The 24,817-nt window shown below is 48.8% G+C and overlaps 1 protein-coding gene across 1 annotated transcript in view; it reads right to left on the minus strand.

Moving 5' to 3' along the window:
* NOL6 (nucleolar protein 6) overlaps positions 1–24,817 on the minus strand; it is a 64,410-nt gene extending 39,593 nt beyond the window's left edge. The window contains exons 1-12 of the mRNA XM_063295892.1: positions 24,740–24,817; positions 22,822–23,049; positions 13,444–13,560; positions 12,232–12,411; positions 7,928–8,096; positions 7,338–7,472; positions 5,890–6,053; positions 5,033–5,153; positions 3,075–3,133; positions 2,408–2,509; positions 1,557–1,672; positions 824–1,001 (exon numbers count right to left, since the gene is read on the minus strand). Of these exons, the coding sequence (XP_063151962.1) occupies positions 824–1,001; positions 1,557–1,672; positions 2,408–2,509; positions 3,075–3,133; positions 5,033–5,153; positions 5,890–6,053; positions 7,338–7,472; positions 7,928–8,096; positions 12,232–12,411; positions 13,444–13,560; positions 22,822–23,049 (1,569 nt within the window). The 5' untranslated portion in view covers positions 24,740–24,817. The remainder of the gene's footprint in view (positions 1–823; positions 1,002–1,556; positions 1,673–2,407; positions 2,510–3,074; positions 3,134–5,032; positions 5,154–5,889; positions 6,054–7,337; positions 7,473–7,927; positions 8,097–12,231; positions 12,412–13,443; positions 13,561–22,821; positions 23,050–24,739) is intronic.

Here is a 24,817-nt window from a genome sequence, read left to right on the forward strand (position 1 = left end):
TTAATGATCACTTCACTTAGCAACCAAAATTCCTGTCTCAACTGTGGTCATTAAGCGAGGACTACCTGTATGGGACTTAACTAGTATTTTACAACTGTTTTGAACATGTGTGGCCTTGTGACAGCTTGGCCATGACAGATGGCCAATATCTGAAGGGTCAGAAATTAAGTGACACTTCAAGGGATCACACGATTCCTTAAGAGTGTCATGACCTCGTTGCAAGGCACAAAAGAGCCTCACAACGTAGATCATGATCATTAAGAAATAGAGGAAGAAGATAATTAAACCAGGGATTAAAACAAGCACCCAAAGTACCCACACCCATGGACCCATAGACGGCTGAAAAGGAGGACATCGGACGAGCAGAGATAAGCCGCACCTGGTGCCCTGGAGGACACACCAGAATCGAGGGGACAAAGGAAGACACCGGGAAAACGCCCATGCAGCCATCAAGGATCCCATCAAGAGGGATTGGGACAGTGAAGGGTGGAGGAGCCCGGGGCCCTACGAGAAGGTATAAAAGGGGCACCTCCACACCACAACCCCCGTTCCCGTTTTTCGTTCTGTCAGCCATCATTCCAATAAACCAGAAATCCTTAATACCCATTAAGTGAGTCTGTGTCTTATTGCGAAGCGAGACTGACCCTGACAAAGGGGGACTATTATTATTATTTATTTATTTATTTATTTATTAAATTTATATCACCGCCCATCTCCCCCAATGGGGGACTCTGGGCGGTTTACAATAAAATATCCTGACTATCCTGAGCAAAGGGTTCTTTCAGCAGGCGGAGCAAATAAGCTGCATCTTTGGTGAAGTTACCGGTTGGGTCTGAGGCAACTGGTGTGTCAGGAGCACCAATCGCCGGGCTAGTCCTCGTTCCAGCAAGCTGAGGAAGAACGGCAGAACGGCAGCCACATAATTCCCACCACGGTCCATCAGTGCATTAAGCAGCTGCATCTTCTTGCAAGCCATCTGGAGTTTGGAGACATGCCAGAAGCTGAAGAACAGGAGGAGAGCCATGAGCAACACGCGGCAAGCTTCTCAGACAGCAAATAAACGAGTTGCTTTGTGACAAGGAGGCTCACAAGCAAGGAAATTAACATTCTGTATTAAGCAAAATCATTTTATGGATCTATAAATCAGTCTAGATCTGTATCTGTAGACCTGTAGCCTTCCACAAGAGTTAGACTTCAATTCTCAGAATCCCCAGCCAGTGTGACTTTTTATTAGCAATCACAATTAGCCAATTTCTCTCTCTCTCTCTCTCTATATATATATATATACTGTATGTATGTGTATGTATGTGCGTGTGTATATATATACCAAAAAAATCTTGAAACCACTGTATGTTTTCTTTCACTGCCTTTCAAACCCTGCAAGTTCTTCAAACATTCCTCTCCAACCATGCGGACTAGAAACGTAGGGGTTGTTGTTGTTTTTTTAAGGTGGTGGGAGGATAGAGACAAAACCCTTATTTAGCCCACTCCTGCCTTGGTAACAGTAGAAAGCAATTCATCCCTCTATGCCAACCATTCTTTTGAAAGCAACATACTGAAACACGTGGTCAAAGGTTCGGATCAGAGGCTTGGGGGTCACAAAGAGCAACTGAAACCCATCCACTGTCTTGTCATCCAGAATCTCCATCGATTGCCTGGCTTCAAACTGGATCTAAGGAAGAACAAAACCACATGCACATTAGTGTGTACAGGGATCACGCCTCTTGGCTGATTGCACTGCATCTCTTCTTCTTCTCTGAAGGCATCTAAAGGTCTAAGCAGCTACCATTTTGGAGCAGACTAGCTGGCTCTTCCTTCCTTTGACCTGCTTTCCAGAGTCTATTGGTGCAACTCAAGACAGCCTAGCCCAAACATGGACAGAAGAGCCAGGTTCAAATCTCCATTCGGCAAGGGAGGTCCACTGATGGCCTTGGGCAAAGCCCTCTTCCCCCAAGCCCACCTCAAAGGGCTAATGATGACTATATATGCTCCACTGTCATTCTATATTGAGTAAATTCTACAGCAGTAGGCAGGAGTAACAGTCCCTTATGAAAATGTAGTGAGAATGCACGGACCTTTCAGCACAATCATCTGCCTTTTCTCATTTCAAACAGCCCAAAAGCTTCTATGCTTCCATAATGCAGGCAAACACTGGGCACTCCAAAGGAATCCTTCCTTTTCCTCCCTCCACAAAGCCCTCTTCTCACAGCCTTGAAACCTATCAGGCATCAGAGGACAGTGTTTTCCCTTTACCACATCAGGTCTTGGACCAATCTAGTTCATCCTGTAATGGGATCCCACCTTCGAGTCTGACTGGAGTGTGGACCTTCAGATTCTCCTTTATACTTAGCAGCTGCTACCTCCTTGTAACCTACTCCAGGCATTGGTTCCCCCCACCCACCTTTACCTGTTTGTAAGTGTTGGCAGTCATATCCGCACACAGGTTGACCAGTCCAGAAGAGTCTACAAACACCACTTGGAACGCTTGGTGGAAGTCTGTCAGGGAAGGCTAAAAGAAGGTCAAGAAACTCAGATTGCAAAGATGGCATTAATTCAAATAGGAGTAGCAGCTTGCAAAGAATCAAGCCACCACTTCAAGAGAAGCTACATCTGACACACGCACACACACACACGCATGCTAAAATAGAGGGTGGGACAAAGGCTGCCCTCCATTTAATATCTTCATCATGAAGTTCATGGATTCAATCTATTTGTCAGATTTAGATTCAATCCCTGAATTCAAAGCAACCTCCATAGTAATGTTCCCACCAATTTTACCCAAACCGGGCCAAAACAGAGTCTTCCCAGCCCAAGTCATTCAGGGTGCTTCCAAGGTTACAGAAGAACTTGGATTTCCCCACTCCCACACCATACTTTAACTACAATGCCACTGGGTCCCCCACATTAACTTACAATACATCAACACACTGACCAAACCACGCTCCAACTGTTCATGAAATGCCAACTTGCCCTGAGATTCTCATCATTTTGAGTAATTCATTTCATACAACTTAAAACGTTATCCTCCATCTCAAACTTAATCTACTGGTAAATAATTTAAATGGCTCTCTCACCACAATGGGTTCTCTATCTTTTGAGAGGCTGATTCCAGATGTAGTGAGGTCTGTAGTAGCTGGGAAGGAAGAGGAAAAAGAGGACGATCACTTTGGACAGGATTCCCTATCTTATATCCTTGTACCCAACAATCTGTTGGACTGCAATTTCCATAAATCAGAGACATGCTGGGATGGGAATTATAGTCCCACACATCTGGAAAGCCAGGGGGTCTTGAGAAGCACTTTGGTGGAAGAATGTAAATGTGCAGGGATTAACTTATACCCAAGTTTATTGGTAGGCTGCAATAACTTCTCCAAAATTACATGGGCAAAGCAAACCCAGAAGCCAACGTTTGGTATTCTGAGCTAATCTGAAATAATATTTTTTGCTTCTGACCACAAACACTGGGAGATGTTTATTCAGAATCTGGAGGGGAAAGAGGACAGATGTCTTTCTTAAAAAATGAAGGAGGGTGACATCTGGGAGGAAAAAGGTTGGAAGAAACCCTTTCCTATCAGAGGTTCTGCTGATGGCACTCCATCTTTTGAGAACTCACACTCTAAGAATGATATGGAAAAAGATGTTACACTGAACGTATAAAAGAAACTGGTTAACGTCTTAATAATTAAAAGGGATATACAAACAACAAACCAAGAGAGTGATCTGGATATTTTTTCCTATATTGGATTTACAAAAAAGGCTTGTTAAAATTTTGGAGAATTTTGTGAGAAGCGACAAAGAAAAAAATGAAAAGAAATCAAATTCCACAACATTATTTGATGGGACTAAAGATCAAGATTGTTAGAAGTAAAAGGAAAGAATATACAGTTGGCTTATTTGATCAAGGTTAAAATAGATGTCATTCTTAAAAATGTGAAGGAGGGAGACATCTAGGAGGAGAAAGGTTGGAAGAAACCCTTTCTGTCAGAGGTTCTGCTGATGGCACTCAATCTTTTGAGAACCTGTGCTCCACTCACTTTCAAACCATCCTGCAAGTTTAAAATGAGTAGGATTGGGACAGTGGAGACCATTCTGGGAAGGCAAAGGAATACAATAGGGGTGGATAATTGTGATGTGCAAAACAGAGTGGTCCATTCCCAGAATGTTCTATTATTCCCTGGGAACAGGCCCATCCAAGCATTCCAGGGGGTGGTTCTTTTCCAAAACATCAAATACTTAATGTTTTTCCAGGGGCCAAAAAACTGCAAACCACTTCTGATGGCTGAAGATACACTTCTGGAAAAAGTCATACCCTCTTGGAAGACTTGGACTGATCCATTCCAGGGGAAAAAACAGGAATTTGAGGAACAGACACTCCACTTTGTTCATAACTGAAGACATACAGTAGTTGAAAGTGGGCAAGGGTCACAGTAATAATTGGAGGGTGAGGTCTCCATAAAATGGGTCCAGTCACACATGAGGACAAGGCTGGATTTGGAAAGACAGTTTGGGGGTTGTTTAACCGTGATATCCTTATTTTATGGACTGTATGATAATCTACATCATTTCCAAGCGCCAACTAGAAGGACCACACTGATGTATGGTTTTTAAAAGATGAGGGGACAGGTAGATATGGCACCCAATACAAAAAAAAAAAAGAACATGCAGAGCAAGTTATATACAATATTTATGCTCCTCTGAACTGTATTATATCTGCCAAAAGATTTGTTTTTCTCAGTTCCCCATGCAGGTTCTTCTTTATTCTTACATTTACGTACTTCCCTGCTGCACCTTCCCTACATCTAGAAACTCAGCATTTCAGAGAAAACGTGCATTCCCTTTCTACACATTCCTCTGATGGGGAAACAATTTAAAAAATCCCATTTCCCCCTCCCTCCATGCTGGTTCCATCTGAGATTTGGCCAAACTGGTCAACAGCTGCAGATCCAGCCCAAAGAGTCCAGAAGTCTGATCAGCAAGGACCGGCTTGATTTGAAAGGCCTCCTGGCTGAAAATCAATGCTTGTGCAGCTTACCTAAGAAATGAAGAGCGTTTCGCAGAACCTGGTACCCACTCATCATTTTGCTGATCTTATGAGTGGCCAAGAGGTGCCCCACCAACATGGATGCAATGAAGCCATTGAAGCATCCCAGACCCTGGAAACAGGAAGAAAAGTGAAAGGTTAATTCAAACATGCACCCTCCACAGCCACACACACCCAGGGCTTATACAGGTAGTCCTCGCTTAACAATCACAATTGGGACCAGAATTTTGGTTGTTAAGCGAAGTGGTCATTAAGCGAATCTGACCTGATTTTACGACCTTTTTGCAGCAGTCGTTAAGCAAATCACTGCAGGCGTTAACCAAGTCACATGGTTGTTAAGCAAATCACATGGTTCCCCAGTGATTCTGCTTGCCAGAATCCAGCCAGCCAGGAAGGTCGAAAATGGCAATCATGTGACCATAGGATGCTGCAATGGTCATAAACGTGAGCTGGTTGCCAAGTGCCCAAATTGTGATCGCGTGACTGGGGGGACACTGTGACGGTCCTAAGTGTGAGAACCAGTCGTAAGTCAGGTTTTTCAGTGCCATCATAAATCTGAACCATCACTAAACTAATGGTCATTAAGCACAGAAGTCTACACAACTTAACATTTCCACAGTTGAGAAGCACTGCCTTAACAGCTAGGCCAATAAATAAATAGAGTAAAATTAATGTATGTGGCTTGCATCTTACACTCTGCAGTTGCTGGATTTCTAGCACCTGCAACAGAATGAACTTGTCAAGAGCTGTGTCCTTGAACCCTGCCTGTGAAGCTTCTAGTCCCAGCTGGGTTCAGGGAAGCCGAAAGAGCTTCTGCATGTGGCCAAGTCAACCAGCAAATCGGATACCTGATAAAGTTCTCGCTGGCGAAGCCATACTTTGAGGAGGGCCACACCACCTCGCATGCCTTGAAAGGTGCTGGCTGCCTCGGAGAGGAAGATCAGGTTGGTCTCCATCACCAGGTCCCACAAAATGGAATTGTTGTAATGGGGTGTTGGTGGCTCAGCTGCCCCTGGAAAGAAGCAAAGCAGGACAGATTGCAAAGGACCATCGCACCTGCCCATCCACAGGAAATGCTTCTGCCCAACTTCCTATCTAGTGGGAGGGAGGAGGAGACAAGAGCATGCAAAACAATTAAAGGTATCAGATGCATACAGATATTCTGATAGTTCAATTAAATATCCTGCTATCAGGTGAACCAGAGACTCTTGTGTTGCATTAAAACCAGCCCAATACCTTAACTCAGTGTTTCTCAACCTTGGCAGCTTTAAGATGTGTGGACTTCAACTCCCAGAATTTCCCGGACAGCATAGCTAACTGCTATGCCAATCAATCAACCAACCAACCAATAGAGTAAAATTAATGTATTTAAACCAATGCGGGTTACATTCCCAACATTCGTATAACACAATTTTTAAGTGGTGTGTGTGTCTAGAAACACACACAAAATACCACTGGTGCTATTGTTTTATATGAACTGCAATGGCCAACCCAGGAGTTTCTAGTTAATCTAAACACGGGATTAAGGTAACATCTCTTTTCCACTGTTACTCCCTTGTGGCCAGCATTCAGGGGTATACTTCCACTGTCCATGGAGGTTCCTCCAGCTCTGCTCCTCTCCCTGAATGTGTCTCATCTATTTAAAAGCCACAGAAGCCAATAGCCTCACAGACCCTCACAAAACTGCTCTAAATTTTGCAGTTCACGGACAAGATCCGGTTATTGCTGCACTCAGAGAAGATCTGCTTTAAATCAGGAAGGTTAAATCAGTTAAGACCAGCAAAAGAGGGGTGGGGGGCAACAAGGCCAGGTGGCAGTCATGCCATGCAACCAAAGCCCTGCAATTTGCAAGTGCATATAAATGAGTGTGGTTTCGATCACAAAGGCCACCCTGACTTTTTTTAAATCTCTCCTTGCATCTACCACTGGCAAACTCAGCTAACTCCCATGTGCTTCAAAGGGTTTAAACTAAACGTGACTGAGATCCAGGCTGGGCTGTTTGGAGAGTCCCTTGAGCCAAAGGGGCCTTCCTCCACCTGCTCGTAATATCCTCCATTCTGGTTCACAACATCGCACATTTGGTCTAGTCTGGCTTTAAAGAGCGCCTTGAACCCTGGCTTCTGTGAATTGTGGGCCACAGTTAGGTTTTAGCGTGCTCTGCAAGCCCAGCCACCTATGGGCTCTTCAACAAACCATGGTTAAACAAACAGGCTCAGCACACTGTGCAAACTCAAACGCACATAAGCATTGGTCCTGCCCATCAACCATTCTCTGGCCAAACATCTTCAAAGCTTACCGGTCACAGGCAAGTCCTTCTCCGTGAACCAAGCAGTACGGATGTTGTTTTTGCTGGGATGCAAACGGACGGGTCTGAAGACCCCCGGGGCTGGGCAGGCATGGAGGCGGACTGTCACCATCTTTGCATCTTTCCCTGCAACCCCCCAGGCAGGTGGGGAGGAAAGCGAGAGAGAAGAGAATAAAAAGGAAGACTGGCATGCGGACTTCATTAGAACTGACCTGTTACACAAACACACACACAGAGTCCTGTCTGATTTGCTTTGGGCTTTATCTTGCAATCAACCTTTAAAAGCAGAAAATGATGAACAATCCACTATAGGAATCTGCCACAGGGGTGGGAAGGCAAGAGATGTTATTAAATCTCAGAAGCTAAGCAGGATCGGCCCTGGTGAGTCCTTGGATGGGGGACTGCCAAGCAGGCTGATGACTGAATTGGGAAGTCAAAACAATCCCTCGATGAAGATGAGGGCAAACAACTTCCCTACGAATGCCAAGAAAGCTGCATGGCTGCTCCACTCAGCGGCACCTTTACTTCCTCACCTTAGCAACTGAACGAGTGGCAAAACGCCTCCCCCCTCCCCACCTTACCTGCTGGCTGCAGAAGCACGGTGGGCTTCAGATGATTGCCATTCATGTAGGCAAACTTCACACCCCCAAAGTTCTTTTCCTTGGCCAGATGGTGGGCAATGTGTGCCAAGTAGAGGGCCCTCTTGCGATGGTAGCGCTGGTTAAGGCTGTCCTTCTCTTGGAAAATTTCCTAACAAGACAAAAACGCCCTTTGGAGATGCAGCTTTTCCCCAAATCCTTTGCTTCATCAGCACTGATGGCTGCCCCATCAGAAAGGCACCCCTCTTCGCAAAGCGTCAGCCAGCAGCGTGCGCATCTGCTTGAAGGCGGACCTTGCTGCGGGGGTCTAGCTCTTCAGTGGTAGCCCCCCAACTCTGGAACACCCTCCTTTCTGGGGCACCCCCAGTGCCACCATTCGTGGCTTTTTTATTCTCCCAAGACTTTTTTTTATATATAATTTTATTATTTAAAATACAAATGACAAGACACACAACCAAGAACAACAAAAAATGTAAAATAATTCAATCAAACAACCAAAACATAACACACATAACTTTGTAACTTGACCTCTAGGTGCACCCATCACCCGGGGGACCTATGACCCTCCTCATCTCTTTACTTTTTATTATCACACATTTTTATTATTAATAATTCTTAACAAGCCCTCTTCTCCAAAAAGATAACATATATTGATCTGGTTTTACTCCCTTCCCTTTAACATATTCCAGAAATTCACCCCATATAACATCAAAATCGTTCCTTTTCACCAAACCCTTTTTACATTTTAGTTCACACATCAATTTATCATTAATAGCAATAGTCCATACATCTTTAAACCAATCTTCAAGTTCATACTCATAACCCACTTTCCATTTTTTAACTATTATTAATCTAATTTTTTCCACTACTGTATATTTTTATAAAATGTCTTTGTATTTTATTATTGTATAAAATGTAATCTAAATTTTAATTATATATTATATTATCTGTATCAGTATTCCTTGACCTCAGCAACTTTAAGACATGTGGACCTCAACTCCCAGAATTCCCCAGCCAGCATTTTTTCCACTATACATTTTTATAAAATGCCTCACTGGCATTATTACTATTGTATAAAATGTAATCTAAATTTTAATTATACATCGTTTTATTTATAACAGTGTTTCTCGACCTCAGCATGCTGGCTGGGGAATTCTGGGAGTTGAAGTCCACACATCTTAAAGTTGTTGAGGATGGGAAACGCTGATCTGCATTTTATTGTAAATGTAATTTTTAATTTAAAACCGCTTTGAGATTTCTTTTAACAAGAAGAGATATTGAAATGTTTTAAGCAAATAGAACTAATAGATAGCTGGAGTTAAACACATCTGTATGTGGACAGCATTAAACGACAGGAGACAGTCCTGGAATCCTACGGATGCTTTTTTGAGTTCCGTTGTAGAAGGAAGACAAGAGATCAAGGGATGGGAAAATTAAACATGGCGGACTCAGTGCCAAACTAATCAACCTGTCCTCAGACTAAGTAAATAACCTTTTTCCCTGTGCTGTTTTCTCTTCATCCAAGTAACAATCTTATTGACCACCATGCCACAGAAACATCTGTGACCCACCCAACTGTCTCTGCTCTCAACCCCACTGGCAACACCAAGTGCATCCGCACAACACAGGTCACCCAGGGTGGCTTGCCACCATCACGCGAGCTCAGACACGCAGCTTAGAAATGTCAAGCCACAGGCAGCCAAGAAAATGAAATGATGGTTTGGGGATTAACACTCAGAGCTATTACTCTTATTACAAAATTTATTGGCCGCCCAACTCCAGTGGACTCTGGGCAGCGTACAAAAGTAGAAAATACATACAGCACATCCAGCTAAAAGCATTTATTATTTATTAATTTAAATGCATTGGCTGCCCAACTCCAGTGGACTCCAGGTGGTGTCAAAACCAGAAAAAACATAGAAGCAGCTAAAAACATCACCACCAGCACCACCAGCACGGGCTGAGTCCGAATACAGACTAACAGTATTCCCCCAGAGACAGGCTGAAGGAGCAGAACAACACGGCTCCAGATGAGCTAATCTGCAGTCTCCTGTCGTTTAATGCTGTCCACATACAGATGTGTTTAACTTCCGTCTGCTGATTTCACAGGCCCATCCAATCGGACTGAACCAGGTCACTTCTCTCTGGGCATCTGAGGATGCCATCTGACGGATCTAGGAAACAGGCATTTCCCATGCTTTGAAGCTCCCTCTCTACAGAGGGTGATAACGTTACTAAAATTGTTTATACTCATTGTGATGAAGGGGGAAGTCATTTCTTCCCCCTTCATCACGACGAGTATAAACCATAAATATTTCTTTTCTTTTTCTTTACTATAGTCTAACGGTTTTCTATTTTTCTTTTGATTATTTTTCTTTCTTCTTTTCTGCACTTTTTTGTTCTTTATCCTATTATTTCTTTTTAGTCTGTATTCGTTTTTCAACTTTTTAATGGCAATGTTTAATAAAAGTTATTTACAAAAAGAAGAGAAACTAAGCTTTTAATATTGACCAAGCCTGTTCAAAAATTTTTCTCAAAGGGAGAGCTAAGGTGACATTCTCTGATTAACTGGACATATAATTTTCTCAAAAATGGCTAAATCACCCATCTCTGAAATCCAGTCTTTTATATCTGGACTTGTAGCATTTTCCCACCTCCTAAGGACGATTCTTTTTGCTGTCCTTAGAGCACGAAATAAATAATTAATAATTAATTAATAAAATTGTTATTAAAAAAGAAACTCCCTCTCTACAGAGATCCACTCTACCTTTTCCCTCCTGGGTTTCAGGAAAGCAGAGAAGACCTGACCTCTCCATCTAGCCCAGGGGGAAGGCATGCGCTGAACGTTGGGGCGCATCGGCAGGCACGTGACTTTGTATGTATGTACCTATTCGTTTATCTCTCCCTTGGGATTCGGCTGAGATTTTTATCATGATTTTTTCAATGGGTTTATTTATGTTAATTGAGGCTTTCCTTTTTCATGACGTTTCTGACGGTTAGCTCCTCAAAGCCTTTGGGAATGAGCAGCATACATACATAACTAAATACAAGCATACATAAATAAACGAACAGACTCTACTTCCACAGTCAAAGAAAACACAGTGCTTCCATTTACCTGGGCTTCAGCTTCCACTCCCTAATCCTGATCTTAGACCCTGATTTGGGTTTACCCCTTCCATGATCCGCTGGGGGAGCGGGGAGGCTGTGCTGGTCAAGTCAGAGGGTGACAAAAAAGTTGGTCGCCCCAGCTTCTGCAGGGAATGATCCAGGGCCTCGCAGAGAACCTCAGAATTCAACCCAGATTTGAGAAAAGACATTCTATAACTTTAATGCTAATTGAAAACTTTTTTTGGACTTTCCGTGGGAAACAGAAAAAAAAATGTTGTATGGATTTGACTATTAGAAATAATATGGGTTTACAGCAGCCTTTCCCAACCTTTTGACCCTGGAGGAACCCTTGAAATATCTTTCAGGCCTCGGGGAACCCCTGCATGTTCAGGCTCAGACACAGGCCGGAAGTTACAGAATTATTATATTCGTTTCATGGGTAGGCCTGTACGTATGCCTTAACAGTGTTCTTAAACTAAAAATAAAGAATGAAACTTACCTCTTCAATCTGAAGTTGCCCAAATTTGAAATAATTTTTTAAGTAAATCGTGATCTCCCAGGGAACCCCTAGGGACCTCTCACAGAACCTGAGGGTGCCACGGAACCCTGGTTGAGAAACCCTGGTTTATGGTAATAATGAAAATTATGTTGTAAACTTAAAGCAAGAGAATGATGTATACTGTTACTTATATCTGTTGTGAGGAGAGTCAATTCTTTTTCTTCCTTTATCTTTTTTTGGAGGAGTTGTTTTTTTGCACTTTTGACCTTGGTCATTCTTCTTTTCTCATTTTTCTTTCCTGTTCTTATTTTCTTCCTTTAATATTAGTTTTTGTTAGTTTTTACTGTTTCTATTTTAAAGATTTAATAAAGTCATTTAGGGGGGAAAAAAAGAATTCGACACAGGTTCAGTCCCTGCTAACTTGAGTCCCTGACCTCGATTTCACGGACGAGCTCACAAGAACAGCCGAGCCACCTGAACGAACATCAGGGGCTGTGAGGATGCGCTGGTGTGTTTCATTACAGGGGAAATGGTGGTTTTGGGAAGAAGCAGGGGCATTGCAGGAAAAATAAAACACCAACGTGCATGAAATAGCTCTTTATGTGCCCTGCACACATGTCAAGGGTACTCCCAATGTTATAATTAAAAGGGAACCCTCATTTCTGCCCGCGCCACTCACCTTGGGCATGATCACTGCCACATCCACATTCACCTCTGGCTTGATACAGGTGCCCAGCAGGTAACTCCCCACCACCTTCACCTCTGCTGGGGGCAGAAAATGGAATTTGCCCTTCACCTTGAAAGGGACCTGCAGGAAAGGGACCTTCACTCCCTTCGGGAGCCAGGACTGGTCAGTGATCTGAAAGAAAAGTAGGATCCCCCTTTTCATCACCCAAACAGGACCAGGCTGAAGTTCCGTGGAAGAGGTCCCAGGTGGCACAAACAGAAGAATCTCTAGGAAAAAATTACAGTACCAGAGACCAGGAGAGACACACCAGGCAACAAAACAGTCCTGCACAAGGAGGGCTATGCTAACTCAAAAGAAGCAATATTTCTATTCAGGTGTTCAAAATTTCATGTGCCCCCCTCTCTATACCATTGCAATGAGATGGGCATTTCCTCCCAAATTTGGGAGACGCCCCCAACTGTAATAAGCTTAGGAAGTCCTTGGTGTGGGGTGTCCTGCTTCTCCCCATCCCCAAATCAGGATGAAATGCTTCTGAGGGCATCTAAACTTCTTCAACGCTCAGCACCAAAACAAGGTCCATCATTCCATCCCAGTTCTGAGCTAAGATAGACCCCTGAAGGCTGAGTTGTGACCCTGAAGACGGTACCAGGAAGCCCCAAATTTGAGGTGACTTCCCAAATCCAACCAAAAGCCCCCCCTCAACATTTTCCACCCATATTCTGCCCACATGTGGCAGCCTTCCCTAATCCAACCTCTTCTGGATACACTGGACTGCAGATCCCAGTCTTCCAACCAGCAACCCCCCGGCTGTGCTGGCAAGCGATCCCGCAGGAATCCCAAATCCGGAAAGCCGCAGGGAAGGTATTGTAAGGGACTACCAGAGAATGAGGGCGAGGGCTGATAAAGGCTGCAACGTTAAACCCACTTCCTAGAAAGGAAGCCCCACTGAATACAGTGGCTTCCTAGGAAACGTGCCTCAAGTTGTTATAAATGAGACCCATCTGAACCATGCATCTCTGGAGTCCTTGGTGCCCTCTGAGCTTGCAGACGTTTCGTTGCCCGACTAGGCAGCATCTTCAGTGCTGAAGATGTTGCCTAGTCGGGCAACGAAACGTCTGCAAGAAAACAACCAAGCTCAGAGAGCACCAAGGACTCCACAGTTCAACCCTGAGTCGCAGATGCTCTCTCCTCTTGGTACCATACATCTCTTGCTGGAGCCTCTGGGGCACTGCTGAGCAAGGCGCTGATCTCATGAAGGAAGCCATCAATTCTCTGTTTCCTCTTCTCCTTGAGGGTCACCTCTTTTAAAAGCTCCTCAATCTGCAGAAAGAGAAAAATACAAGGTACCCTAAAATGTTATTGCCTCTGTGCCCATGCAAAGGAATCACAAGGTCAGCCACTGCCCAGAACACCAGAATCACGTGACGATGGAATTTGCAAAGGTGGCCAAATTAACTTCTTTGATTAGAGAAAAAACAATATCTACATTTTTGGTTGACTGGAAACCCCTTATCGATCTTTTACATGAAACGGAACAAAATGCACTTATGATTTGTGGTTTGGACGATAAGGAAAAAAAGCCTGGATAATAGAAAAAAGTGAGCTTTTTTTTTGTAATCACAGAGTAAGAGTTAATTTTGTAATTGTACCGGTATTTGCTGCAGAGGAACTCAGAAGCTTCTTCTTTCTATTTCTTCTTGTTCTTACTTTTTGCACTTTTCTTTCGTTCTTCTTTCTACTCCTTATTAGTTGGTGTTTTTATGTTCTTTGTAAAACTCTTAATAAAATTTATATTAAAAAAAGAACACCAGAATTACGTGTCCCAGCCTTAAGAACTTCCTACGGAAATCTGCTGAGCCAGAACCAGCGAGTAAGACGGGCAACCTTCCACCTGGCTTTTACAGATGATTTTGTTCTGGTTGCCACTTGAAAATGATCTGGACCCATGGGGAGAAGCTGATAAACCTCTGGCCTGGGACTGCAAAGATGAGAAACTCAGCGAGTGACTACAGGCCAGGTGTTACTGGTTCCAGGCCAGGCCAGGCCAGGCAACTGATATCTCCAGACTGAACTCTACTCAGGATCCGGCTTAGAGCGGAAACTCATAAACACAACACGGCTGACTAATTGACTTCTTACAAACAAGGTAGAAGACATATATACCCCAGAGAGATAAAGTGCTATGTATGTGTGGGCGTACCCACACAAACACACGTATATTATTATCCGTTCAGTCGTGTCCGATTCTTGGAGACTGCCTGGACAAATCCTTGCATTTTCTTGGCAAGTGTAATGACCAGAACGCCCGAGCTTTCACTCAAAGACAGTCCAGAGACTTTGTGCTCAGTTAACTGTTTAATGAAGCAAAGCGTCTGATACAAGGAAGAAGTTGCCAATGGCTGTTCCCGCATGTTCTACAGTTTAAAATCACAAAAGCCTCCAATTCCCTCCCCCCACTCCCCACATAGGCAAGCACCCCCTCCCTGGTACCAGCAGATGGCTCGAACAGTTTCTGCCCGTTGACCTTGGGCAAGGGGCATCTAACCCAAGCAATATAATTCACACTCCAATCTTGCTCCCCCTCCCTGCTGGCGACTCGCAGTCTGCTGACACGGGTTTCTGGGTTTCTTCAAAATGGAAGCGAGTTCGATCAGATGTTGTGTGTCATGAGTGCCGTTGAGCTAAAGTCATCAGCGCAATGGCACTCATGACAATGACAAGGAAATAAGTGAAGGGGCACAAGTTAAGTAGCCATCAACCCACAACGACTAACGGCTAACAAACAATAGCTAAACGGATCACGGAGCCACCCAAGCCATCAGCGGCAATACAACGGGGATCGCCCAGCTGAAAGCAATCAGCAGAAGAATGGAAACCTGAGGATGGGCGATCCTGGAAACCCTCAACCAATGGCAGGGCAACGCATGGGACAAAGGGGGGTGACGTGACCGTGAGCGAGGGGGCGCTGACCGGCGCGGGGTATTTAAACCCCGCACCGGCGCGCTCCTGTCACTCTCAGCTTTTTTCTACCAACGTTGTACCTACCCTGAAATAAACCAGAACCTGATTTGCAAACCAGCGTCTGAACGTTATTCAGAGGTAGGCAGCGCATGACATAAAGCTGAGAGTCATAAACTCAGCCTCGCCGAGCCCCACCGGACGACAACGAGCCGCGGGAGGAGTAGGCGGCGAGAAGACCAACAAGATGAGGCCGGAACGGCGCGGACAAGGAGGGCGAGCCGCGCGGCAAGAGACAGAGGAGGACCGACCGAGGCCAGAGGCACCGCGGACTCCCGGAGCCATGGACGCCCACCCCACCCGACCCGAGCCTCAGCTCCAACCCCAAGGGGAGATGGCGACGGAGGCAACCCGACCGCGGGAGGGAGCAGCACGACTTCCGAAACCAGCGGAGGACCCCGCGCCCCACATCGCACCCCAGCAACGGGCGTGGAGCGACAGCCCCACGGTGCTCAACACGGAGGAGGACGACGGAGACACCCATCAGACGGAGGAGGAAGCGGACCCGCGGCGGAGGGACGATGAACCCCACCGGCAACCCACCCCCGAGGACGCGCCAACGGAAACGGCCCCAGCGGCGGCGCGGGCTGTGGACGAGGAGGCACGAGCTGAACTCGCGGCCATGCGAGCTCAGCTGACGGAACTCCGGACCATGCTCCAGGCGCTTATGCCCCCCGCGCCACCCAACGACGTCCCCGCACAAGCCCACACCCCGAGCGAAGCACCGAACCCACACGGGCCAGCGGAGAGCCAGCAGACGGCACAGGCGGCCGACACCACACCCCGGGAAGCGAGAGGCGGGGCCGCACAAAACGCCCGGGCCCCAAAGGACTTCCCCATCTTCTTCGATGGGACCCCCTCAAAACTCTCGTTTTTCGTTACCAACGCTAGGGAGTTCATGGGGAGGCACGGACACTCCTATGACTCCGAGGCCGACAAGATCGCCGCCGTGGCGATCAAACTCCAAGACAGGGCGGCGGACTGGTACGTCCAACTGTACGAGTCCAGCTCCCCCGCCCTCGCCACCTTCCCTGCTTTCATCAAAGAGATGAAAAACTACTTCGAAGACCCCCTAGCTAAAGTACGGGCGAAAAGCGCACTCCAGAGACTTAAACAGGGCACACGCACGGTCCCTGACTACGCCCTTGAGTTCAAAGCCCTCGCGGGAAAGGTCTGCGACTGGTCTGAGACCACCCTGCTGGAAATCTTCAAAAGGGGGCTCAACCGCGACGTTCTCCAATGGGCCCTCTACCGCGACGACCCAGAAACGTTACACGGGTGGATCCACCTCGCGGGGAAAGCCGAACACGCGCACCGCACCTTCCTTATGACAACCACGGAAGACACAAACTACGTCGGGAAAAAGGTACCCGCACCACACGGGGGGATGGCCGGCCCCATATACCCAAAAAAGAAGTTCAACCGGGAGCCCTGCGGGAGGTGTGGCAAATTAGGGCACAAGACGGCGGATTGCTTCGCCAACCGACCGCCGACCAGCGCGCCCAAGCCCGCCCCGAAAATTAGCCCCAAACCACCCAACCCGGGGCCGCCCCCTCACCGCCGAATGACCGTGGCCACAGCGACACCGGAAGAGGGCTGGGACGCTTACTGGGGAGAAGAGGACAATACCGACCCCGACCAGCCGGCGGGAAATGCTCCCCGCTTGCCCTGAGACGCGTGGCGAGGCAGGCGGTGGGACAGCAACGCGGACCACCTCAACGAAACGACAAAAGCTCCGTAATATTGGCAGCAATTCAACTCTCTGCCGGCAACGGAGCCACCACGGCCGCGGCACTAGTGGACTCGGGGTGCTCAAAAAACCTCATCCACCCCGACCTAGTCGCCAAACTCGACCTCCGCTGCTTCCCCCTCCCCACGCCGCTGGCATTCCATCAGCTGGACGGCTCTACAGCGGGAGGGAAACCAGCCACGCTACAAACCGAGCCGGTCACCCTGCAAATGGGCACTCACACCGAGCGCACATCGTTCGTAGTCACGCCCATCGGACGGCCCATTGCAGTCCTGGGGATGCCATGGCTCGCGAAAAACAACCCGCGGATCAACTGGGCGACCCGCACCTTCACATTCGGCGACGGCGAGTATCGAGCACCAGTACCAGCTGGCAAAAGCAACCCCACGGTAGGACGAGCGGAGGCGACCACACAGGACAACGCCGCTACCACAGCAGACCTACCAGAACAATACGCCGACTTCTCCGAGGTCTTCGGAGAGGCAGAAGCAGACCAACTACCCCCCCACCGCAAGACGGATTGCCGGATCGACCTACTGCCCGACGTCCCCCTACCTAGACCAAAGATCTATTCGATGACCCCGAAGGAGATGGCAACCCTCCGGGAGTTCATCGATAAAAACCTAGACAGGGGATTCATAGAGCCAGCATGCTCACCGGTCGGAGCCCCCGTCTTATTCCGGGAGAAGAAAGACGGGACCCTACGGCTCTGCACCGACTACCGGGGCCTAAACGCGGCTTCCCTGTCCAACAAATACCCCTTACCCCTGGTGAAGGACATGCTCGCCCACCTGTCCACGGGCAAAGTCTTTTCCAAATTGGACCTTCGCGAGGCGTACTATCGCATCCGAATCAGGGAGGGGGACGAATGGAAGACGGCGTTTAACTGCCCCCTAGGCGCTTTCCAGTACAAGGTACTGCCCTTCGGACTCGCGGGGGCCCCTGGGGTGTTCATGCAGCTCATCAATGAGGTACTGCATGAACATCTGTTTAAAGGGGTCCTGGTCTACATCGACGACGTCCTCATTTACACAAAAACACACGAGGAACACGTAACCTTAGTCAGGCAAGTCCTCGACAAGCTCAGAAGGGCGCAGCTTTACGCAAAGCCTACAAAGTGCGAGTTTCACAAAGAGCGCCTAGACTATTTGGGGTATCGAATCTCCGGGGACGGCATCGAAATGGACCCCGCAAAAGTCGAAGCGGTGCTAAACTGGGAGCGGCCCCGCAACAGACGGCAACTACAGAGCTTCCTGGGATTCGCGAATTTCTACAGGTCCTTCGCCCGGGGGTTCGCTGAGATAGCCCTCCCCTTAACGGACCTCCTCAAAACCAAAGGGGTGGGGGACACCCGACGAGCCAAGAACCCAGGCACAGTGCTGAATTGGACTCCCGCGTGCCAGACCGCATTCGACAAGCTGAAAGCGCTGTTCACGACGGAGCCAATCCTCGCGCACCCGGACCCAGAACGGCCGTTCGTGGTCCAAGCCGACGCCTCAGACTTCTCCCTGGGAGCCATCCTGCTACAAAAAGACTCCACGGGGCTCCTGAAACCATGCGCCTACCTGTCAAGGAAGTTCTCCGAGACAGAGAGGCGATGGCACGTCTGGGAGAAAGAAGCCTTCGCGGTGAAATCGGCACTAGAGACATGGCGTCACCTACTCGAGGGAGCCACCCAACCATTCGAGGTCTGGACGGACCACCGGAACCTCGAGGCCCTACGAACGCCTAGACGCCTTAGCCCAAAACAGGTCCGATGGGCCCAATTCTTCAGCCGCTTTGATTTCCAGCTGAAGTTCATGCCGGGCAAGAAGAACTTCCTGGCCGACGCCCTCTCCCGGCTGCCCCAAGACGAAGAGGCCGCCCCAGACACCATTGGGACGGTCCTATCCGCCTCGCAACTGGGGATGGCCGTGACCACCCGAAGCGGCGCACGGAGGCAGCTCGACGCTACGGCGCAGCCGACGGCGGGACAACCGGCGACGGAAAGAAGCCAACCGCAACTACCAGGGGGAATGCGCACGGACCTCGCCGCCGCCCTCAAAACCGACCCCTGGTTCCTGGCAAACCCCGACAAGGTAACGATGGCGCAAGACCTGGCATGGGGGGAAGGCAGAATCTACGTCCCGGACTCGCAACGCCAGGCGATCTTGCAGAGGTCACACGACGCCAAGCAAGCGGGACACTTTGGGTTCCTCAAGACCCTACACCTAACACGGCGCCAATTCTGGTGGCCCGCGCTCAGGCGAGACGTAAAAACCTACGTGGCGGCCTGCCCAACGTGCGCTAGGGCCAAACGGGCACCAGGCAAACCCGCGGGGCTATTGCAACGGGTGGCAGAACCCTCCCGCCCATGGGAGGAAATCTCTATGGATTTTATAGTGGACCTCCCACCCAGCCAGAAGAAAACGGCCATTTGGGTGGTGAAGGACTACTTCTCAAAGCAGGCCCACTTCATCCCCTGCACGTCGGTCCCATCCTCACAACAACTAGCCAAACTCTTCCTCATCCACGTGTACAGGCTACACGGATGTCCCGCACGTGTGGTGACCGACAGGGGCACACAGTTCACCTCCAAATTCTGGCGGGCCTTCCTGAAGCTGACGGGGACCCAACAGGCCCTATCTACGGCTTGGCATCCGCAGACGGACGGAGCCACTGAGGTTCTTAATGCCACCTTAGAGCAATTTATACGATCATATACGAACTACCACCAAGACGACTGGGCTGAACTGCTCCCGTTCGCCGAAGTCGCATACAACAACGCCGTCCACACGAGCACGGGGAAAACCCCGTTCGAAGTAGTCTCGGGGCGCGACTTCGTCCCCATACCGGAGCTACCTCAACCCCCGGAACCCCAGGTGGACGCCAGCGACTGGGGACGGAAGATCGCGGAAGCATGGCCAGTAATCACGGCGGCGCTGAAGGAGGCACAGGCTGCTTACAAAGAGCAGGCCGACAAGCACCGGCGCCAACAACCGACGTTCCAGGCGGGGGATATGGCCTACCTCTCCACCAAGTTCCTAAAGTCAACCCAACCCTCGAAAAAACTGGGGCCTAAGTACATCGGGCCGTTCCGAGTCACGCAAATAGTGAACCCGGTAGCAATACGCCTGGACCTGCCACACAACCTCCGGAGACTCCACCCGGTGTTCCATACCAGCCTCCTAAAACCGGCAACCACCTCCCGATGGCACCCAAGCACGCCACAGCCCGCACCGCTAATGATCAACGGGCAACACCACTTCGAGATCAGGGACATCCTCGACTCCCGAAAGCAACGAGGAACTCTACACTATCTGGTCAGGTGGAAACACTTCCCCCACCCGGAATGGGTGGCGGCGCACAACGTTAACGCGCCTGACCTGACCAGAGCATTTCACCGGGCATACCCCGACAAACCGCAATCAAGGTCAGCAAAACCAACCCCCCCCCGCAGGCCCCCCCCCGCCTCCCGTGCCCCAAGGGAAAGGGCCCCCCCCAAGCCCGCGACTTGGGTGGACCTTCCCCCCCCCCGGGACTCACTCCCCCCGCCCCGGGCCCACGGGGTGGTGACAAACGATCGCCAGCACCCTCCCCCCGCCCCCCGGCCGCGGGGGAGTGGCAAGCAAGTCAACAGGGCAACCTGGGGGCAACGCCCAGGAGACACAACAAAGGCGACGCACTCTAAATAAGAAAAGAAGGGCCCTACCTGGAGCTGAGCAGCACCCGACCAGCCACGCCTCTCGCCTCGCCGAACTGAGCCAAACAAACAGGGTGTGGTTGGAGCATGCGCACGCCAGGTCAGAACCCGAGCATGCGCACCATGGACACACCCTGGGAAGGCACGTGGTAGAGGGAGGAGCAAAGGGAGGGGCGACAACTACTCCGGCGGGAACTTTGAAAAAAAAAAAAAAAAAATGTGGCGTTTTGACAGCTCCACGGGGAAAACCAAGAAAACCGGGGGAGAACACTATTCGAAAAGGGGGCAGTATGTCATGAGTGCCGTTGAGCTAAAGTCATCAGCGCAATGGCACTCATGACAATGACAAGGAAATAAGTGAAGGGGCACAAGTTAAGTAGCCATCAACCCACAACGACTAACGGCTAACAAACAATAGCTAAACGGATCACGGAGCCACCCAAGCCATCAGCGGCAATACAACGGGGATCGCCCAGCTGAAAGCAATCAGCAGAAGAATGGAAACCTGAGGATGGGCGATCCTGGAAACCCTCAACCAATGGCAGGGCAACGCATGGGACAAAGGGGGGTGACGTGACCGTGAGCGAGGGGGCGCTGACCGGCGCGGGGTATTTAAACCCCGCACCGGCGCGCTCCTGTCACTCTCAGCTTTTTTCTACCAACGTTGTACCTACCCTGAAATAAACCAGAACCTGATTTGCAAACCAGCGTCTGAACGTTATTCAGAGGTAGGCAGCGCATGACATTGTGTTAACATTTGGTTGAGGAGTCTGACAGCAAGTGTTTTCAGAAGAGGTTTGCCATTGCCTCCTTCCTAGGGCTGAGAGAGAGGGACTGGCCCAAGGTCACCCAGCTGGCTTTGTGCTTAAGGCGGGACTAGAACTCACGTCTCCCAGTTTCTAGCCCGATGCCTCCACCACTACACCAAACTGGTTCTCACACACATATATGCATGTATATAAATTATAGGTCTATTCTTTCTGCCTTGTCAAGTCAACAGAAATGGCACTGTCCTCCTTCCAGCCTTGCGAGACAGGCTAGGCTGAGGAAAAGGGGCTGGCCCAGAGTCAGCAGGAACTTCCACAGCAAAAGGTAATCTTCAAGTGAACTTCAACCTGGGTCTCCCCAGTGACAGTCCAACACCTTGACCACCATACTAGACAGCACTGAGCGACAATGCCCATCATCCTTAGCCAGAAAGACCAAATAGATTGTCATTGGATTTGTCAACGTGATTGGGTCTGGCATAATAGCTGGGTCAAATGAAGCCAGAGGCTTTTATACAGGAGGCAAATTTGAGATATTTATAGGCAGTGATGGCACATCTCTTGAGAAATTAGTTCCATAAGTTAGGAGAAAAACAGGACTAGAAGATTACTTAAAATGTAACAGAAGCTTCATCAAAAAGCAGTATTTACTACTGGATTGATAAGGCCACCCAACTCAACAACGTGACTCTGTGCAGTGTACAACAAGAAAAAACCAACTATAAACCAAAAAAGAATCACATGTTAACACACACATAATATATAAATTATGAAACGCAGAATATAAAATGGCGACCCGCACCATAACACGAACATAATAAGGGGGAAGGAGGTTCCTGCAGATGCGACTGGTGAAGGCAAAAAAGCTGGTGAGAAGGAAGCCAGAATGCTGAAAAATACTTGACTTCTTTAAACACAGGAGCTGCACTTTCACAGCATGTTCTACACTGTCACCTCTCACCCTGCTGAGCACAACGTTTTAATCGGAGGAGAGATTCACCTGGTCATCTCAATCCAGACCGGCCTCACTGAGGGTTTGCAGAAACTGGAAAAAGGAACCAAGGTTGGCTCCAAATGTCAGTTTCCATCAACTGGAAATAGTGGGCTTCTGGTCATCACCTCCAGCGAAAGAACTGGAAATGCCCCCAAACCAAGCCATGGCATGTGCAACCACCGAGCCTGTTAAGAGTGGCTTGGCATGTCAAGTGAACAGGGAGAACCACGGGGAGAAACCCAAGGACATTTCCGCTTCTCACCCGGCACAGAAAAGGTCTGGCTCATCCACGGGGGTTTAAGGTCTTCCTTTCTTTATAGGAATTGTCCCACTCTGCCCCTGCCAAGCCTGCTTCACCCATCAAGCTGACCTGCAGGCGCAGAAGGTTGGAATGGAAAAGGTTCTCTGTCTCCTTCAGGTGGCCGAGTTCTTCATTTGTGGGCACCTTGTACAGCTCCCTTTTGCCCAGCTTCACCGGCTGCAAGATGCCTTCAGAGGAGGAGGACCGTCGCTTGCCCCTTGGCTTCCCTTCCTTATGGATGCCATCTTTGTTCTCTTCCCTCTCCGGACCTTCACTTCCCTCATCCCTTCCAGACATCTGCAAGTAACAAAAAAGAAGGTGATGATTCACCCAAATAAGGCTGCTAGTTTTGTCTCAACACTCCTGCTAAGGGGTCTGTTTTTTGACAGTGGCCACCAAAGGGGAGAACCGCCTCCGACTGCATTTTTCCACCTGCTGGCTGGGGAATTCTCGGAGTTGAAGTCCACACATCTTAAATTTGCTGAGGGAGAAAAACACTGCTCTAAGGTAGAAGCAACGCTCTGGAGATCTCAGTGGGTGGGTTCAGACAGCCCATGATACCCAAATTAAGTAGAGCTCATTATGGTTTAATGGGATGTGTCAACCCAAAGGGAACATCAAACTCTGTGGGTTGAGGCAGGATCTGGAATCTTACGGATGCGTTCACTGCTGGCTTTGAATGCCAAAGTGCCTCTTTGAGGCCCAGGAGCAGAACATGCCAGCTCATACTCCTCCCTCATGAGCTTTTAAACATTATTTATTTATTTATTTTAAAGGGCTTGTATGGCCAACCATCTTAGAAACACTACTCTGGGTTGCTCACAACGGTTGAGTAAAAACCAAGCATCATGCAAAAGATACAAGCAGCAAACAATAAAAACAATTATTATCATTAGTATCTCCCACCTTTACTTGTACTTGACTACTTTTTTAAAAGTAGAGTTTGAAAAAACAAGGTTCAGTAGCTGGAAGAATTAATTTGATTCACATTCAGAACCAGGGTGATCAGTAGAACCAAACGGGTTTATCAAAACCACTCTTCTCAACCAAATGTACTGGAATAGCAATTCCCAGAATTTCCAGCTAGCTGTGGATTTTCTCCACAGGGGTTGGAAGAAGCTCATCTGCAGCACCAGCTCCCCCCCTGCCCCCGTGGCACCCAATGCATCTGAGAAACCTGCAGGATGGCTGAGAAGGTAGGAACTACAATCCTCAGCTGTTCAAAGGGAAATGTGGGGACCCCTTCAAGGGTGTCCTAAAGGTCCCCGTGGGAATATCTGAATGTTTTCCTAGAGCAGTGTTTCTCAACCTCGGCAACTTTAAGATGTGTGGACTTCAACTCCCAGAATTCCCCAGCCAGCATGTTCTAGAGGTGGAGGAGGCCTTACCAATCACTCATTCCAGTGCCTTCAGGCTGGCTGGGGATTTCTGGGAGTTGGTCCACCCATCTTAAAGTTGCTGAGATTGAGAAACACTGCTTTAGAGTGATGGAAGAATCCAGTCAACTGGGTTTAAACAAACCAGCGCTAAGGAAATCATCCTTCAACGCCAAGCGTGGACCAGACCAGAGATCAGCCTGAAACCTTCCACTCTTTTGATAACGTCCTTAACTAATACTCTTTCAGTTTTCAGCCCCTAGTTAAATCTTAAATAAGGTCCATCCTTGGATCTCACTTGGATGGGAGGCCACCAGAAATCCCAGCGCTACATCCTGCAATGCAAAGGAGACGCAGATCCTTCGCGAGGAGCGGGGAAGGCTGCAGTCCAACAGGTCAAGCTACGGCCAAATTGGGCCAGGCTGGGACGCCCCTCAAACGCGGGAACAGGCGACGGGGAAGATTGCGGATGGCCCCGGACTACAACTCCCATCGCCCCCGTCGTGGGTGATGGGGGTTGTGGTCTGATGAGAAGGGAGGGGACGCACCCGGACGCTCAAGGGGCTTCGTCTCCCCGGATCATTCCCCCACCCCGCTCGGCCGCAACCCACCTTCCGCCGGCCCGCTTCTGCAGCCACATCGGTGGAACCCCGCGAAACCACGTGGAGCCGATAGCGCCACTCACCCCC

Source organism: Candoia aspera, chromosome 2 (genome assembly GCF_035149785.1).
Source record: "Candoia aspera isolate rCanAsp1 chromosome 2, rCanAsp1.hap2, whole genome shotgun sequence".
Classification (NCBI taxonomy): Eukaryota; Metazoa; Chordata; class Lepidosauria; order Squamata; family Boidae; genus Candoia; species Candoia aspera.